Genomic DNA, 19,715 nt, shown 5'->3' on the forward strand with positions numbered 1-19,715 from the left:
CTCTTTATCAAGCTGAGACTCCATGTCATCAGATAAGACCTGGTGTGTCTCTGCTACTCTGTCATAGCCCCTCTTTATCAAGCTGAGACTCCATGTCATCAGATAGGATCTGGTGTGTCTCTGCTACTCTGTCAAAGCCTCTCTTTATCAAGCTGAGACTCCATGTCATCAGATAAGACCTGGTGTGTCTCTGCTACTCTGTCATAGCCTCTCTTTATCAAGCTGAGACTCCATGTCATCAGATAAGACCTGGTGTGTCTCTGCTACTCTGTCATAGCCTCTCTTTATCAAGCTGAGACTCCATGTCATCAGATAGGACCTGGTGTGTCTCTGCTACTCTGTCAAAGCCTCTCTTTATCAAGCTGAGACTCCATGTCATCAGATAGGACCTGGTGTGTCTCTGCTACTCTGTCAAAGCCTCTCTTAATCAAGCTCAGACTCCATGTCATCAGATAGGACCTGGTGTGTCTCTGCTACTCTGTCATAGCCTCTCTTTATCAAGCTGAGACTCCATGTCATCAGATAGGACCTGGTGTGTCTCTGCTACTCTGCCATAGCCTCTCTTTATTAAGCTGAGACTCCATGTCATCAGATAGGACCTGGTGTGTCTCTGCTACTCTACCATAGCCTCTCTTTATTAAGCTGAGACTCCATGTCATCAGATAGGACCTGGTGTGTCTCTGCTACTCTGCCATAGACTCTCTTTCACATGTCCGTTTTCTTTTTTTGTCAATGTACCTCTTAAAATAAATAAAAACATTTGTGGGGTGCTTATATTCCGTCTATTTGTTCTTCCCTTGCTGCTGTTCAAATGGACTTCATCCCTTCTCTCACTTCCTTGGCTGCTCTGAAGAACCTCAAGCCCCCTGCATCTTTTATGTTTGTATACGCGGGGCGATGTCTGCTCGGTAACAATAAAAATGCACTATATTGATTTCATATGTATGACACATTGCAAAAAATACTACGCATACTATGCATGAAACTGAAGAAATGTAATCATAATTTGTATGGGGTATGGTGACTCAACTTACCTCATGGTCATTGGCTCAACTTACCCCAAGGCTAGGTTTAGGACATCATGTTTCCGCTTATAAAGGCCCCAACTGCTGTATAAAACAATCTTAAAATGATCTACTTTGGTTTAGATAGAAGCATCATGACACCTCTAACACAATCAATTCATTTAATCTGGTGAAAATCAGCTTTTTGGACCTGACTTACTACTTTTTCCATGTAGTTTCTTCCTTCACAGAGACTCCATAAAATGATGACCTCTTGCTAAATATTTGGTCACATGATTATTTTTGTTAATGGTTTCCTAGAAACGAGGGTTGGTTCAACTAACCCCTTTGTCCCCTAACCACACTCTGGTTCAACAGCAAGACTCGCAGCATGTGAAAAGAAGACCATGAGGATACTGTATCTATTGCAGTGAAAGGTGGTTGTGGGGCAGGGATGAATACCAAGGCAAACACTCTACGCATCACGCCAATAGGGTTAACCCACCCGGTGGGAATTGTAAAGTGGCTCATACAGGCGGAAATCAAAGGAGGGAAATGAGGAGAAAAGAGTCACGACAAAGTTTTACTCTACGAAGTAATGGATCCACTTGATAACTCCCAATACAAGAGACTGCATCAAGGCATGATTTGTGAACATTCTAAAAGGCAATCTTCAAACAATTACCCTTCTTCAGTTCACGGATTTAATGACACTGTAGAAATAAACACAAGGGGAGCCTCTCTTTCTCTCTGTCTCTCCATCTCCCTGGGACTATTCTCACTCCTTAGTCTCACCATCCTATTCTCTCCAGACCAAGCAGAGAGCTGAATAAGAAAAAAAGAGAACCAGGGCACGTGGTTACAAAAGTTTGGAATTTATTGAGAGCACTGTTACTCAACAAAGTTCTCTCCCCGCCCATTGAAATCCAAATTGTGCATTAGTCTTTTCCCGAAAGATATCGCTTGAGACAGATGTGAACACACAAAGACATAAGGTAGATTTTCTCTTGCACCTCGAGAAGTAAATTAAACAAAGTAGTGCCAGATCAAAATATTATTTAAAAGTACAATATAAATGTCATCTCACTATAAACGCACAAAATATATTGGACTGAGAAAAGCTTGGAACAAAACTGTCTGCACCTGTTCAACAGAATGGAACATCATTTCAACACCAGGTCTCTTACATTACATTTCTCACCATACAAATGTGGATATTATTATTATTATAATATATTTTTTTAACAAATTGATTAAAGTACAGTACAAAACCAAAATAAGTTTTAGTTGTGTGACACTGTGCTATGCCAAAGAGGATAACAAATAGGGAGAAAATGAATAGAAGACGAATGACCCTCTGAGTCGTACAGTAACATATTGGGTGATGGGATAGTGACATACAATGGATGGCTGCTCAACAGACCATGAGATGCTGTCTAACACGTTACAGTACAAATACCACCGTACAGTGTACGTTTTAAGAGTGTTCTTGTGCTTGTACTGTCTTTGTACTGTAGATCAAAAAAAAAGTTGTGAAATTGTACAGTTGTCTTAAATCATATGCCTTTTTTTTGTTTGTTTTCAAAAACACCATCCACATGAAGATAGGTAGCTGAGGTTAGGTGATGTAGGATAGGTCATTGGTAGGTTAACAAGCCTGAACCTGAAACGTCAATGTAGGTTAACAAGCCTGAATCATCAGTGGATTTGTAGAGTAAAATGAAAATGGCACACCCTAATTTGTGGGCTAATTGTGTCATCCTCACATACCATCTCATTTCCAACGCTAAAGCCACTCGATTAGTCATCTCATTCATGTCCTATATTTGAATGTATTTCTCAATCCCAGCCCCCTTCCCCTGCAGGAGGCCTTTTTGCCTTTTGGTAGGCCATCACTGTAAATAAGAATTTGTTCTTAACTTGCCTAGTTAAATAAAGGTAAAAAAAATAAAATAAAATAAAAATCAAAGATTTTATACCATTAGATGTTCTACTGCCATTGGAACATGTTCCTATCTTTATCAATGGCTCATACGCCATCTCTGAGATATTAATGGAAACATGCGGAATGAAACAGCAGGTAGAAATGATATTGTCTGTTCTATCTGTACTCTGTTAAATCCTTTAAATCCTCAGTTGGTAGAGCATGGCGCTTGCAACGCCAGGGTTGTGGGTTCGATTCCCACTGCGGACCAGTATGAAAAACAGTACAAAAATGCACTCACTACTGTAAGGATAAGAGTATCTGCTAAATGACTCACTACTGTAGTATCTCTGAATAAGAACGTCTGCTAAATGACTCACTACTGTAGTGGCTCTGGATAAGAGCATCTACTAAATGACTCACTACTGTAGTGGCTCTGGATCAGAGAGTCTGTTAAATGACTCACTACTGTAGTGGCTCTGGATCAGAGAGTCTGTTAAATGACTCACTACTGTAGTGGCTCTGGATAAGAGAGTCTGTTAAATGACTCACTACTGTAGTGGCTCTGGATCAGAGTGTCTGTTAAATGACTCACTACTGTAGTGGCTTTGGATAGGAGAGTCTGTTAAATGACTCACTACTGTAGTGGCTCTGGATAAGAGAGTCTGTTAAATGACTCACTACTGTAGTGGCTCTGGATAAGAGAGTCTGTTAAATGACTCACTACTGTAGTGGCTCTGGATCACAGAGTCTGTTAAATGACTCACTCCTGTAGTGGCTCTGGATAAGAGAGTCTGTTAAACGACTCACTACTGTAGTGGCTCAGGATCAGAGAGTCTGTTAAATGACTCACTCCTGTAGTGGCTCTGGATCAGAGAGTCTGTTAAATGACTCACTCCTGTAGTGGCTCTGGATAAGAGAGTCTGTTAAATGACTCACTACTGTAGTGGCTCTGGATCAGAGTGTCTGTTAAATGACTCACTACTGTAGTGGCTCTGGATAAGAGAGTCTGTTAAATGACTCACTACTGTAGTGGCTCTGGATAAGAGAGTCTGTTAAATGACTCACTACTGTAGTGGCTCTGGATCAGAGAGTCTGTTAAATGACTCACTACTGTAGTGGCTCTGGATCAGAGTGTCTGTTAAATTACTCACTACTGTAGTTGCTCTGGATCAGAGTGTCTGCTAAATGACTCACTACTGTAGTGGCTCTGGATAAGAGTCTGTTAAATGACTCACTACTGTAGTGGCTCTGGATCAGAGAGTCTGCTAAATGACTCACTACTGTAGTGGCTCTGGATAAGAGAGTCTGTTAAATGACTCACTACTGTAGTGGCTCTGGATCAGAGAGTCTGTTAAATGACTCACTACTGTAGTGGCTCTGGATAAGAGTCTGTTAAATGACTCACTACTGTCGTGGCTCTGGATAAGAGAGTATGTTAAATTACTCACTACTGTAGTGGCTCTGGATCAGAGAATCTGTTAAATGACTCACTACTGTAGTGGCTCTGGATAAGAGTCTGTTAAATGACTCACTACTGTAGTGGCTCTGGATAAGAGTCTGTTAAATGACTCACTACTGTAGTGGCTCTGGATAAGAGTCTGTTAAATGACTCACTACTGTAGTGGCTCTGGATCAGAGAGTCTGTTAAATGACTCACTACTGTAGTGGCTCTGGATCAGAGAGTCTGTTAAATGACTCACTACTGTAGTGGCTCTGGATCAGAGAGTCTGTTAAATGACTCACTACTGTAGTGGCTCTGGATCAGAGAGTCTGTTAAATGACTCACTACTGTCGTGGCTCTGGATAAGAGAGTATGTTAAATGACTCACTACTGTAGTGGCTCTGGATCAGAGAGTCTGTTAAATGACTCACTACTGTAGTGGCTCTGGATAAGAGTCTGTTAAATGACTCACTACTGTAGTGGCTCTGGATAAGAGTCTGTTAAATGACTCACTACTGTAGTGGCTCTGGATCAGAGAGTCTGTTAAATGACTCACCACTGTAGTGGCTCTGGATAAGAGTCTGTTAAATGGCTCACTACTGTAGTGGCTCTGGATCAGAGAGTCTGCTAAATGACTCACTACTGTAGTGGCTCTGGATAAGAGACAATGTTAAATGACTCACTACTGTAGTGGCTCTGGATAAGAGTCTGTTAAATGACTCAATACTGTAGTGGCTCTGGATAAGAGTCTGTTAAATGACTCACTACTGTAGTGGCTCTGGATAAGAGTCTGTTAAATGACTCACTACTGTACTGGCTCTGGATCAGAGAGTCTGTTAAATGACTCACTACTGTAGTGGCTCTGGATCAGAGAGTATGTTAAATGACTCACTACTGTAGTGTCTCTGGATCAGAGAGTCTGCTAAATGACTCACTACTGTAGTGGCTCTGGATAAGAGAGTCTGTTAAATGACTCACTACTGTAGTGGCTCTGGATCAGAGAGTCTGTTAAATTACTCACTACTGTAGTGGCTCTGGATCAGAGAGTCTGTTAAATGACTCACTACTGTCGTGGCTCTGGATAAGAGAGTATGTTAAATGACTCACTACTGTAGTGGCTCTGGATCAGAGAGTCTGTTAAATGACTCACTACTGTAGTGGCTCTGGATAAGAGTCTGTTAAATGACTCACTACTGTAGTGGCTCTGGATAAGAGTCTGTTAAATGACTCACTACTGTAGTGGCTCTGGATAAGAGTCTGTTAAATGACTCACTACTGTAGTGGCTCTGGATCAGAGAGTCTGTTAAATGACTCACTACTGTAGTGGCTCTGGATCAGAGAGTCTGTTAAATGACTCACTACTGTAGTGGCTCTGGATCAGAGAGTCTGTTAAATGACTCACTACTGTAGTGGCTCTGGATCAGAGAGTCTGCTAAATGACTCACTACTGTAGTGGCTCTGGATAAGAGAGTCTGTTAAATGACTCACTACTGTAGTGGCTCTGGATCAGAGAGTCTGTTAAATGACTCACTACTGTAGTGGCTCTGGATCAGAGAGTCTGTTAAATGACTCACTACTGTAGTGGCTCTGGATCAGAGAGTCTGTTAAATGACTCACTACTGTAGTGGCTCTGGATCAGAGTGTCTGCTAAATGACTCACTACTGTAGTGGCTCTGGATCAGAGAGTCTGTTAAATGACTCACTACTGTAGTGGCTCTGGATCAGAGAGTCTGCTAAATGACTCACTACTGTAGTGGCTCTGGATCAGAGAGTCTGCTAAATGACTCACTACTGTAGTGGCTCTGGATAAGAGACAATGTTAAATGACTCACTACTGTAGTGGCTCTGGATAAGAGACAATGTTAAATGACTCACTACTGTAGTGGCTCTGGATAAGAGACAATGTTAAATGACTCACTACTGTAGTGGCTCTGGATAAGAGTCTGTTAAATGACTCACTACTGTACTGGCTCTGGATCAGAGAGTCTGTTAAATGACTCACTACTGTAGTGGCTCTGGATCAGAGAGTCTGTTAAATGACTCACTACTGTAGTGGCTCTGGATCAGAGAGTATGTTAAATGACTCACTACTGTAGTGGCTCTGGATCAGAGAGTCTGCTAAATGACTCACTACTGTAGTGGCTCTGGATAAGAGAGTCTGTTAAATTACTCACTACTGTAGTGGCTCTGGATCAGAGAGTCTGTTAAATGACTCACTACTGTAGTGGCTCTGGATCAGAGAGTCTGTTAAATGACTCACTACTGTCGTGGCTCTGGATAAGAGAGTCTGTTAAATTACTCACTACTGTACTGGCTCTGGATCAGAGAGTCTGTTAAATGACTCACTCCTCTAAATGGTAATGACCTACAAACTGGTGGTTTATAACATATTTACACGACAAGGGAACACAATAGGGAAAATGGTTTTGAAATATGTCATATTGTAGTTTTATAGTAATTTCAAAATGTAAATGAATTCTCCATGTCAGGTGTTGGGCAGGAAATATTATATGTATATATATATATATAATTAGAGAGGAAATCGGAATGAAATTTCAATGCAGTGACGTTGACAAAGTGGCTCATGTGAGAAACAATACAGAAATCATCCATTCCTATGTGATGTGTGAAAACATTCAGCAGTAGTTTTATTCAACATACTGTATGCACCTATAGATAGGTAGTCAAATGTTTGGGATTGGACATTTTTGTGTCACAAGGCAAAATGATTGACACCCTTGATACAGCTAAGCATTAATGAGTGTAAAATATAAATCATTGAAATGCTGAGCTATATTGTTTACTCAAAAGGTCATACCCCTAAAACATGCTAACCTCATGGCTTTGGGGAATGACCTTTGACCTTTCTCACAAATCATTATTCACGATTCATTCAGGATTATCTGTAATCATGGTAACATCCCACATTAATGTAAAAGTGTTTAGAAATATATTCTATACTTATTTCTAATAAAAAATGACACCAAAATGACACAATACATTATTTACCATTCATTTATATTGGGCCAAAAATAATTTAAAACACAACCAAAACAAACTGCAAATGCATCCAACAAGTTTGTAGAGTCACAAGCTTGATGTAATCATTGCGTGCTAGGAATATGGGACTAAATACTAAACTTTTGACTAATTTATTTATAAGAATCTTTCGGGGTGTCAATCGGTTTGACCCTTTTCCCTTTTCTGAGGAAAAAAGTAGTTAATTTATCAAACAGAATCTCTTTCTCCAAGATATTAGTATAAAATAATATAATTTCCTCATTATTTTTGTTGCATACAATATAGCTTAGTATTTGAATTCTTTATTTGATACATTATTGCTCATCTTTATCAAGGGGTTCAATTATTTCAGGCTCCACTGTAGCTGTTCATGACTGTTAATGATAGTAGTAGACAAGAAAAACTGAATTGTCGACCAGAAAAACTGACATAGTGCAAAAAGTGTCACTATTAATTGGGTTGGGGAAGAACTTCTCTTTTTCTTTTCTTTTTGATACACAAAAGTATGCCATCTATTAAAGTCCAAGACGGCCATCTTTATTGCAGCAGAAAAGATCCAAATAAACCGTCTCTTTACAAAAGTGATTTTGTTTGTTGTTTCTATCTTCAGAGTGAGCAGTCAGTGAATCCTATTGGCTGTAGTCTGTGAATCCTATTGGCTGTAGTCTGTGAATCCTATTGGCTGCAGTCAGTGAATCCTATTGGCTGTAGTCTGTGAATCCTATTGGCTGTAGTCAGTGAATCCTATTGGCTGCAGTCAGTGAATCCTATTGGCTGTAGTCTGTGAATCCTATTGGCTGTAGTCAGTGAATCCTATTGGCTGTAGTCAGTGAATCCTATTGGCTGTAGTCAGTGAATCCTATTGGCTGCAGTCAGTGAATCCTATTGGCTGTAGTCAGTGAATCCTATTGGCTGTAGTCAGTGGATCCTATTGGCTGCAGTCAGTGAATCCTATTGGCTGTAGTCAGTGAATCCTATTGGCTGTAGTCAGTGAATCCTATTGGCTGTAGTCAGTGAATCCTATTGGCTGTAGTCAGTGAATCCCATTGGCTGTAGTCAGTGAATCCTATTGGCTGTAGTCAGTGGATCCTATTGGCTGTAGTCAGTGAATCCTATTGGCTGTAGTCAGTGAATCCTATTGGCTGTAGTCAGTGAATCCTATTGGCTGTAGTCAGTGAATCCTATTGGCTGTAGTCAGTGAATCCCATTGGCTGTAGTCAGTGAATCCTATTGGCTGTAGTCAGTGGATCCTATTGGCTGTAGTCAGTGAATCCTATTGGCTGTAGTCAGTGAATCCTATTGGCTGTAGTCAGTGAATCCCATTGGCTGTAGTCAGTGAATCCTATTGGCAGTAGTCAGTGAATCCTATTGGCAGTAGTCAGTGAATCCTATTGGCTGTAGTCCCCCCCCCCTCCTCTTTTCCATTTCTCTTTTTGGTGGGGTCTGTGCAGAGGAAGGACTGCCCCATCACATGCCCGCGGCCTGGCTCATGCAGGGGAGAGTCTGTGACGCTTTGGGGAAGTCATGGGCGACCACTCGTCCATTCTCGCCCCCGCTCCCTGTCCTGGTCATGCGGTTCAGGGTGGAACTCAGCATGGCTGCATCGATGATTTGCTGCATGGGATAACACAGGGAGTTACACAACAACAATACATGATAGTCACCCATTAACTTTACTGAACTCCACTGACTTAATCCACTGAACTCTACTGAGTTAATCTACTGAACACTATCGAGTTAATCTACTGAACACTATCGAGTTAATCTACTGAAGTCTACTGAGTTAATCCACTGAACTCTACTGAGTTAATCTACTGAAGTCTACTGAGTTAATCTACTGAACACTATCAAGTTAATCTACTGAACACTATCGAGTTAATCTATTGAACACTATTGAGTTAATCTACTGAACACTATCGAGTTAATCTATCGAGTTAATCTACTGAACACTATCGAGTTAATCTACTGAACACTATCAAGTTAATCTACTGAACACTATCGAGTTAATCTATTGAACACTATTGAGTTAATCTACTGAACACTATCGAGTTAATCTATCGAGTTAATCTACTGAACACTATCGAGTTAATCTACTGAACAATATCAAGTTAATCTACCGAGTTAATCTACTGAACTCTATCGAGTTAATCTACCGAGTTAATCTACTGAACACTATCGAGTTAATCTACTGAACAATATCGAGTTAATCTACCGAGTGAATCTACTGAACTCTACTGAGTTAATCTACTGAACTCTACTGAGTTAATCTACTGAATTTTACTGAGTTAATCTACTGAACTCTCCTGAGATAATAAACAAAAATGTACTTGAAACAGCCATTAAGTCATTATTGGTTCAGTTACTTGGTATAAAACTGGAATTTGCAAACAGACAATCCTGACTTCTGTGCTATGAGTCACGCAATGTATTTTCTTCCTTGGTAAACTCTTGTGAAAGATGACACTTGTTCTCTCTGCTCATTTCTCTCTCGTTATCTCACAGTGGAGAGCCAATAAGTGTACCATGCAAAATATGAGACCGAACCCCCGTAACAATAACGCAAGCAGAACCGTGCGGCGCTAGCTCCCAGCCTACTCTCTTTTGCATTAGCTTAACATAATGAAACACCCGTAGGCTTGAAACTGGAGCTAATGATCTGGATGTTGGCTTGTACATCCTCAGTGTATAAATGATTTAAATCAAGTACACTTCAATAGATCCCGAGGATTATGCTCTTCGGCTGATGCAGACTAATTGGTCTACTCACAGCAGCGATATGTGAGATACTTTAAACACAGGACTTACGTGCTTCCGCTGTCGAACATGACATGTAAACATTTTCAACAAAATGGCTGTTTATGATGGAGCTAAACGTGTACTGTACAGCTGGGATGTATGCTAAACACATTAAGATATCATCATGACATTAAATCACTTCTGTTGCACATATGCAAAGAAAGTCCCTGGTTTCATGTCTAATTGCAAACGACTGATATTTGGACATTCATTTTTTGAAAATGTATCATAAATAAATAGATACATTGAGAAAAAAAATATTAAGCATTAAGTTCATGAGGTTAATGAGAAGTTGCAAATGAAAGTCATACACAAATCGTAACTAATTATCTGATAAGATGAAAAGATACACACAACTTTGATCTAAATAGGAACTTATTGTATAGTGACGCATGATCACATGCATCTGGCAGCTATTATGCCATTGTTTTCAATCAAACCTACGTCATCAAAGATGGAGATGACAAACAAAAGCCAGGTGTCTCTACACCTCAGACGATACAGTACTCAACAGAATAATAAATACTGTATAACTAAGAAGTAGTGCGACATATTCTTCTCACACACATAACTCATCTAGTAGCTGTAGGGTCAATAGCTGAATAAATGGACGCTTCATTGAAAGAGCTCTGTGCCTGACAAAGTGCTTTAGTCTTCTGTCCGATGGTTCAGGGGGATGACCAGTATTTCTGTAGTTCAGGGGATTTAACAGTATCTCTGTAGTTCAGGGGATTTAACGGTATCTCTGTAGTTCAGGGGATTTAACAGTAGCTCTGTAGTTCAGGGGATTTAACAGTATCTCTGTCGTTCAGGGGATTTAACAGTAGCTCTGTAGTTCAGGGGATTTAACAGTAGCTCTGTAGTTCAGGGGTTTTGTCACGGTCGTCATCGGAATGAGACCAAGGTGCAGCGTGGTAGGCGTACATTTTCTTTTCTTTGTAATGTCGCCAACAAAAACAAGAAATAACAAAAACGACCGTGAAGCTTACAAAGGATATAGTGCCCCTAACAAAGACAACTACCCACACTGAAAGGAGGGAAAAAGGGCTACCTAAGTATGATTCCCAATCAGAGACAACGATAGACAGCTGTCCTGATTGAGAACCATACCCAGCCAAAACAAAGAAATACCAAAACATAGAAAATAGAACATAGAATGCCCACCCAAATCACCTGACCAAACCAAAATAGATACATAAATAGCTCTCTAAGGTCAGGGCATGACAGTACCCCCCCCCCCCCAAAGGATGAGGACTCCGGCCGCAAAACCTGAACCTATAGGGGAGGGTCTGGGTGGGCATCTATCTCCGGTGGAGCTGGGGATCCTCGTTGCTGGCCCCGGACTGGGGCCCCTTGCTGTGGGCCCCGGACTGGGGACCCTCGCTGTGGGCCCCGGACTGGGGACCCTCGCTGTGGGCCCCGGACTGGGGACCCTCGCTGTGGGCCCCGGACTGGGGACCCTCGCTGCGGGGCACGGACTGGGGACCCTCGCTGCGGGGCACGGACTGAGCACCCTCGTTGCGGGCCACGGACTGGGCACCCTCGCTGGAGGCTCGGGACTGGAGTCCACCGCTAGAAGCTCTGGACTGGAGGCCGTCGCTGGAGGCTCCGGACTGGAGGCCGTCGTTGGAAGCTTCGTGCCATGACTCCTCACTGGAGGCTTCGTGCCATGGATCATCACTGGAGGCTTCTTGCTATGGATCATCACTGGAGGCTTCGTGCCATGGATCATCACTGGAGGCTTCGTGCCATGGAACATCACTGGAGGATTCTTGCCATGGATCATCACTGGAGGCTTCTTGCCATGGATCATCACTGGAGGCTTCTTGCTATGGATCATCACTGGAGGCTTCGTGCCATGGATCATCACTGGAGGCTTCGTGCCATGGATCATCACTGGAGGCCTCGTGCCATGGATCATCACTGGAGGGTTCGTGCCATGGATCATCACTGGAGGCTTCGTGCCATGGATCATCACTGGAGGATTCTTGCCATGGATCATCACTGGAGGCTTCTTGCCATGGATCATCACTGGAGGCTTAGTTCTGGGCGCAGGCAGAGGACTCACCAGGCTGGAGAGACATACAGGAGGCTTTGTCCTTGGCAGAGGCACCGGATACACTGGGCCGTGGAGGCGCACTGGAGTTCTCGAGCTTAGAGCCTGCACAACCCGTCCTGGCTGGGTGGTTATCGTCGCCCTGCAAATGTGGGGCGCTGGCAGAGGACGCACTGGGCTGTGCAGACGTACCGGAGACACAGTGTGCAGAGCTGGCACAGGATATCCTGGGGCGAAGAGACGCACTGGAGACCAGGCACGCCGAGCCGGCACCATCCGTCCTGGCTGGATGCTCACCCTAGCCCGGCAGATGCGGGGAGTTGGGATGTAGCGCACCGGGCTGTGAATGCGCACTGGAGACACCGTGCTCCACCGCATAATGCCTGATCAGTACGATGCTCGCCACGGTAAGCTGGCTCAGGTCTCCAACCTGACTCAGTCAAACTCTCCGTGTGCCAACCCCCAACATGTTGCTAGCCGTGTTCCCTCATAACGCTGGGCCCCTTTACCAGCTGCCTTCGCCTTCTTCTCTGCTTCTACCTGCTCCTACGGCAGGTGATCCTTTCCGTCATTGATGTCCTCCCACGTCCAGGATCCCTTGCCATTCAAAATGTCCTCCCACGTCCATTCCTCCTTACCACGCTGCTTGGTCCTTTGGTGGTGGGAAGTTCTGTCACACCCGTCGAATGAACTAGACCAAAGCGCAGCGTGGTAGGCGTACATGTTCCTTTTATTGAGAAATGATGCAGACAAAAACAATAAACAATACAAAACAACCGTGAAGCTTACGGGCTACGTGCCACAAACAAAGTGAACTTCCCACAAAGACAGGTGGGGAAAAAGGGCTACCTAAGTGTGGTTCCCAATCAGAGACAAGGATAGACAGCTGTCCCTGATTGAGAACCCTACCCGGCCAAAACATAGAAATACCCAAATATAGAAAATAGAACATAGAATGCCCACCCAAATCACACCCTGACCAAACCAAAATGGAGACCACCATTATTTGCAAATCAATTCATTAAAAATCCTACAATGTGATTTTCTGGATGTTTTTTCTCATTTTGTCTGTCATAGTTGACGTGTACCTATGATGAAAATTACAGGCCTCTCTCATCTTTTTAAGTGGGAGAACTTGCACAATTGGTGGCTGACTAAATACTTTTTTGCCCCACTATATATTATAGAGTCTTCGTCATTGCTTCAAAGTTAAAATAATATAAAAATAATAATTAAGAGGGTGCTTATATTTGTTTTAGTTCACACATGTACAGATGTAGGATCTTAATTTGAGCCAATTTGCTACAGATTATAATGAATGGACTTTTCTTGTAAGGGTTGATATATTTTACGTTAGGACAAACAAATCTGATTTTTTAATGTGTAACTTACAAACTTTTAGAAGCCTTTTCAAATCTTGATTACACTAGCTTGCATTTCCTGCCGTGCAGGAAAACTCTCATCAACAAAAGAGAGATCAAATTAAGAACCTACATCTGTACAAGTGTGTTAATTAATTAATAAGAACATATTTTTTTCCCACAACTCCCCCTGAGACGCATTTGGAGAGTCGGGGTCGTGGCCTGCCGTCCTCCACTTAACTAACCTTCATCCTCCTCGACTCGATCCTGGACTTGTAACAGAACTCGACCAAGGCCACGAGCATGGCCAGCCCCAGCCCTCCAATCAGGATGTAGAACACCCCAGCCACATTGCTGAGGCTCAGAGCGCTGGTCTTGTCCTACAGACACAAAGACACAGGGTGAGACGCACTGGACCATGTCCAAGAGACACACCACACTAGGATAAAGATAGTGTAATTAACCATTCAACTACTGGTCTCTATAGGATAAAGATAGTGTAATTATCTGTCAACTACTGTCCTAGTGAACTTACATGACACATACTGGTAAGTGTACCTTCATGATAAATCAACAGGTCATTGTATATCTCCTAGAGAGGTCCTGACATATCTTTCTAATTTAACTGACTACTATCAACAACATACTTGATACAGTACATATCTAAGCCTGACAGAAACATGCAGAGTCATGCACATGTAACAGGCTTTGGGTGAACATATCTTTAGAAAGTAGCTGACTAATGTGCATTTACAGCTAACACGTGTCTTTTATACCAGACATAATGTCCAGTCATTCAAAATCAAATATGCATTAAAAGACTTACATTAATTCCATTCTATATCGTCTCGCTGTTTTTTTTGTGTTGTTGATCATTTACTAAACCATGAAGTCCCTTGAGATGAGAATCTCTTTTTCAAGGGAGAGCGTTTCACACTATCAGAATGCTATGTAGTTGGTGTTGTGCATTCTAAAACATTCCCAAGACTGCATTTTTATAGAGTTGAACCATGCAAGAGGGAAAGGTCAACTTTTATTTTAGGTTTACGTCATAGGGTAGGGGTATCTTTATAAAATATAATTAGATTTTTAAGCAAATGCACCAGATAAGGGAAGGGCAATTGATTCGACAAGCCGTGGTTGCCGTGACATCACATCTGTGTCTTGGGTCTCAACCAATAGCATGCACACTGTCTAAAGACAGAGACAAGGAAAACAGCACTAAAGGAGAGGAGATCCCAGTTCTGGAGGAGGTCTTGTATAAAGGGCCTTTCTCTCCACGCTGTCATTTACCCGTGTCTCTTCATTTGGCTTTGAAAGTTAAAATCACAAATACATCTAAATTCTATTCATTCAGAAAACTGTGAATACTTTGCCTGTAGATGTCTGTAGAATATCCCAGACACAGGGAACAAAAGGGTATTATCACTGACAGTAACTGTGTTATTCCTACACTATACAGTTTCAATTGTTATCCTTGTAATTGGTTCATCATCATTAGCTACACACATTTTGGAGAATAGAATACAACCCTATGTCTACTTTTTTGGTTTAGACAATATCTAATTAGGGGCCACTGACTCATCCATAGCATGTGAGGACACAGCAATTATCACTAATCACTAAAGGTGTCTGAGTTCCAGGGCTGACATGAATCACAGTTATAAGGACACCAGTTTGTGTAAATGGCAGATTGGAGAGAAAGAGTGCTGAGTGCTAGGGAGTGGGGGACGAGGGACAGTACAGAACTGCTAATACTCAATCTTGGTGTTAAGTATAGGACCAACACATGGACTGACCTTTCTTCCGGAGTCCTTGCTTCCACACTCTCCCTTATCGTACCACCATTTGTTTTTCAGTTTGTCTAAGATGGCTTGCTCATTGAGTTTCAACACCGCTAGGTTAACGGGGATTCTTCAACCAGGAAATGACATAAATAACATCACCCATGTTATCTTATGTTATTCAGTACATAGTAAACAGACACCCATCATTATGTCTAGATATGTTCTACGTACATGTCTAGACAGATAAAAAAAAAAATAAAGATAAAAAAAAACCAACACAAATCACAACTTGAAACTGTCACTGCCAAAGTGATATGCATTAATACTCCATCTAGCTTTGTGTCCTTTTTCCCTACTGCAAGATGTGTATTACTATATCACTTTGGGTAACCGGCAAAATGTAAACACTCGGATATGCAAACCTGTCAATTATTGTTGCTTTAACAAGACAGTACTTGAGAGGGGGGGGGGGGGAGAGAGATTGCTAATGCTACTAATTTGAACGTAAACAGCACTTTTTTGAAGAATTCCTCATACGATATAGTTGTAATCTTACACAAACTAACGTCAACAAGGACGAAGGGGGATTTGTGGTATTGCAGCCGATGTGTTTTTTTTTTTTTTAAGGTTTGTTGCCGGTTACCCCCCATCGTCGTGGTTACCCGCTAGGTTTCTCATACTGGGGCTGACCTTGGAGTCACCTCCTCCGCTGCCGCACTCTCCCTTGTCGTACCACCATTTGTTTTTCAATTTGTCCAACAGGCCCTGCTCGTTCAGTTTTAACACTGCCAAGTTTACTGGGTTTCTTGAAATGATAATAGAATAATACTGGTCAGCATTTATGGAGATGTGATACGGTGTGGCAGAAGTCTAAATAGCAAAAAGGAGGTACTGTTATCAGAATAATGAAAAATTAATACAAAAATAAGGCTACTAATAATGTGCCTGCCACTGTAAAATTTTTAAAAAACAAACATTTGTTTCTAGTTCTGTATATAAAAATAATAGTTCATGGCTAAACCATGACAGATTTTACCAAGCAAGACCAAGGATTAGTAGGAGAACTATATAAATATCAGAACATGTCTTGGATTGGTTGTATTTCAGTTAAAAACTCAAATAAGTAGCTCCCTGGATAAGGACAAGGCATAAACAGCCATAACAACTTGTCGATTCACTTTGCAATACTCAGTTTTCGTCAGATATTCATTGGGATATTTTTGTGGTCAGGTGAACACTATCCAAGGCATTACTGATATTGGGCATTGTGCTCCATTCTCTTCACCCTTTGCTGTTGCTGGTCCATTATGGACAACCCTCTCATAACTAACATGGTGGAAAGGTTCTGCTGTACAGTGGTCCGATGGAAACATTATGTCAGCATGAACCTCAGCAAGCTACAGTCTTTCTCAGTAAAACCCCGGAATTCTTTCTCTATTCAGAGAGAACGAAAGAGTTCCGTCTAATGGAGTGCCTAATGGATGAGTTAAATAAATCCACATCCTCTATTAGGATTTTAGTAGCATTTGTCTTTGAGAGCGGCAGTTTTCTTGTGATGCGACTGACAAAATAAAGTGATGTGACGATGATGCGGGGAAAACACGTCAGGAATAAAAACAGGAAGGAAGAAGATTATTATTATTCTTTTTCAACAGGTATAGAAGGCAAGACAAGGGTGGGATGTAATGTTATGTCACATCAGATACACAGCAATGAAGGACTCTTAAGTCCATTTCTGTTTCATAAACATTATGGAGAACCGATCACAGTTTACAACTTTATGATTTAAGAAAAGTCTGTTGGCCGAAAATCACCTAGCAACATATTTAGAACAGATGGTTAAGAATTTTTTCTCTCCAAATCATCAAAACCTTAAGCTCATATAGAATAGTATGTATCTGATGTGGCACAGTTGTTACAGCTCACACAGCAGTCATTTCAACATCATTTTCTACTTTCAACATACACAAACTATCATTAAAGTGCAAATATAGGCTAGTGTACTGTGGCATGGGGGATCACTGTTTGGTTTAAAGACGTTTTAGACGGTTATTTTTTAAGAGCTGATTTTATACAACTTTAGAGAATGAACCGTAGAATAGGAAAATATCAATCGTATACACATACATCTGTAAAAACACCAATTCACAGAATTAGCTCAATATCTTTGGAATGTGTGTAATTTGAACCCACAGCCACAGTGTGAAACTACAATTAGTCTCAGAGTATGTACGAGTCCGTCAAAGCCCAGGCTGAACCAGCCATCACACTTGATATTGAGTGTAACTTAGAAAGCCTTTGTGAAACACCACTCTTTCTGTCACCTTGATAAAGATATTGGTAGACTAATAAACTAGGTAAACAACGTGAGTGATCGATCAAAAAGGCTGCTAGGTGTGATTGATAAAGCCTATGTGCTTTGTGAATGGGGCCTACAGCCCATTAATATGAGGACAATAACATCTGATTGAACACAGGTGCATTAAAAGTGATGAAACAGATGAGTTCCTAAACGTGAATCTTGCAAAAAAAAATGTTTTTACTGGGTGCCTTTACCCTGAAATAACTTGTAAAATATTGGTTCATAATTGTTTTTTGGTACTAAAATAAAATTGCAATTAAATCACAGGAGATGTACAGAAAAGGTCATAACTAACACCTAGGATTCTAATTCAAGTGCTATTTCTTGGGAAAATGCCGTTTTGAGATTTACTGCCAAAGTGCACAACTCTAGAAGTTCTGAGATAAAAAAAATATGCAGGTAATAACATCAGGGTGCAATTTAAAGTAAATTTAATTAAATAGCTTTCATTTATTATCTATCAAGACTGAATTTACATTTTCGTAACAGTTATTACCCCCAGTTTTCTTAGTTATTCCAAGGAGCAAGACATTACAAAATGGTATTATAACCAGTGTCTGTCTGAAGAAAGTAAAGGCCTGAACAGTCATGATTCCAATATGATGTTGATGATACTTTATGGACTGAGTTGAGACAGTGGAGGGGGGGACACATGTTCTAGACATCTGGTGAGAGTGGTTACAAATCAGGAGTAGAGAATAGTTGAATGAGACTATCTCTTTATCTCTTAATGAGACTTTATCTCTTTATCTTGTAATGAGACTTTATCTCTTTATCTCGTAATGAGACTTTATCTATTTATCTCGTAATGAGAATGTATCTCTTTATCTCTCAATGAGACTTTATCTATTTATCTCTTAATGAGACTTTATCTATTTATCTTGTAATGAGACTTTATCTCTTTGTCTCGTAATGAGACGTTATCTCTTTATCTCTTAACTAGCGTTATCACCGAAACAGACTAAAATGTGCATAATTTGGCCAAAGATTGTAAATTGATATATAACATCATGCTACATTTATTAAATAAATAGTCTCTTCACTAATTATTATTTACTTTACAAAAGTGGGATAATTTGCAACTGTAACCTCTCTCACCTCAAGGGTGCATTTGGCATTCACGTGTAAAACATAACAGGTGTGGTCGATCGTCATGGTGACGTGACCAGCCTACACACTGTAATACCTTAGTGCCGATCCCTTGGGCGTGGCCACTCCGTAACCCTTGGAGTCCAGGTTCCCTCCCACCTTCATGGTGTCACAGGGTTTTCTCTGCTCGATGTATTCGTTCATGGTGGACTCCAGCAGGTAGGCGTACCTCCCTTTGGACTTCCTGACCCGCACCACGCCCTCGTCTGTGGTCTTCACGAACACTGACGGGTCGGCAGACTTCATGTAGGACCACATCTTCTCAAATACGGCTATTTTCGATCTCTAAGGTGCAAAAACAATAATGGGTAAAATACTGTATGTAGATGCTCTATGAGAAATGTAACCGCCTCGTCAAAAACTACTTGGAGCCACTTCATGGCAGTTGATGCTTTTTCATGACAGTTGATGCTTTTTCATTTGATGCTTTTTCATGACAGTTGATGCTTTTTCATGACAGTTGACGACATCTAGAGCGTTACCCTGAAGAACTCTTTGGTGGAGCCTCCGTCTAGAGTACCATAGGCGATCTCCGTCTGCTTGGCCAGGTCCTCAGCGCTCTCTATGGGCGACACCATCCTCTCCACGGTGAGGAAAGCAGCCAGGTTGGCCGTGTAGGACGAGATGATGATGAGGGTGAAGAACCACCACACTCCCCCTACAATGCGACCAGAGAGGGACCTAGAGAGAAAGAAGAGAGAGAGGAGTCTCTAACAATCCAAACATTGCCATCTCAGATAGAAACAAAGGAAAGTGGACGTGTTGAGTGAGGGAAGTGATAAATCAATGGTTCAAGAGTAACACTAATCGT

The 19,715-nt window shown here is 41.5% G+C and overlaps 1 protein-coding gene across 1 annotated transcript in view; it reads right to left on the reverse strand.

Annotated features, from left to right (window-relative positions):
* Positions 1-1,858: 1,858 nt before the first annotated feature.
* The window catches only part of LOC115123638 (glutamate receptor 1-like), a 116,441-nt gene continuing 98,584 nt past the window's right edge, over positions 1,859-19,715 (reverse strand). The window contains exons 12-16 of the mRNA XM_065023943.1: positions 19,387-19,585; positions 18,942-19,189; positions 16,084-16,198; positions 13,852-13,986; positions 1,859-9,007 (exon numbers count right to left, since the gene is read on the reverse strand). Coding sequence (XP_064880015.1) covers positions 8,861-9,007; positions 13,852-13,986; positions 16,084-16,198; positions 18,942-19,189; positions 19,387-19,585 — 844 coding nt within the window. The 3' untranslated portion in view covers positions 1,859-8,860. The remainder of the gene's footprint in view (positions 9,008-13,851; positions 13,987-16,083; positions 16,199-18,941; positions 19,190-19,386; positions 19,586-19,715) is intronic.

Source organism: Oncorhynchus nerka, linkage group LG10 (assembly GCF_034236695.1).
Source record: "Oncorhynchus nerka isolate Pitt River linkage group LG10, Oner_Uvic_2.0, whole genome shotgun sequence".
Lineage (NCBI taxonomy): Eukaryota > Metazoa > Chordata > Actinopteri > Salmoniformes > Salmonidae > Oncorhynchus > Oncorhynchus nerka.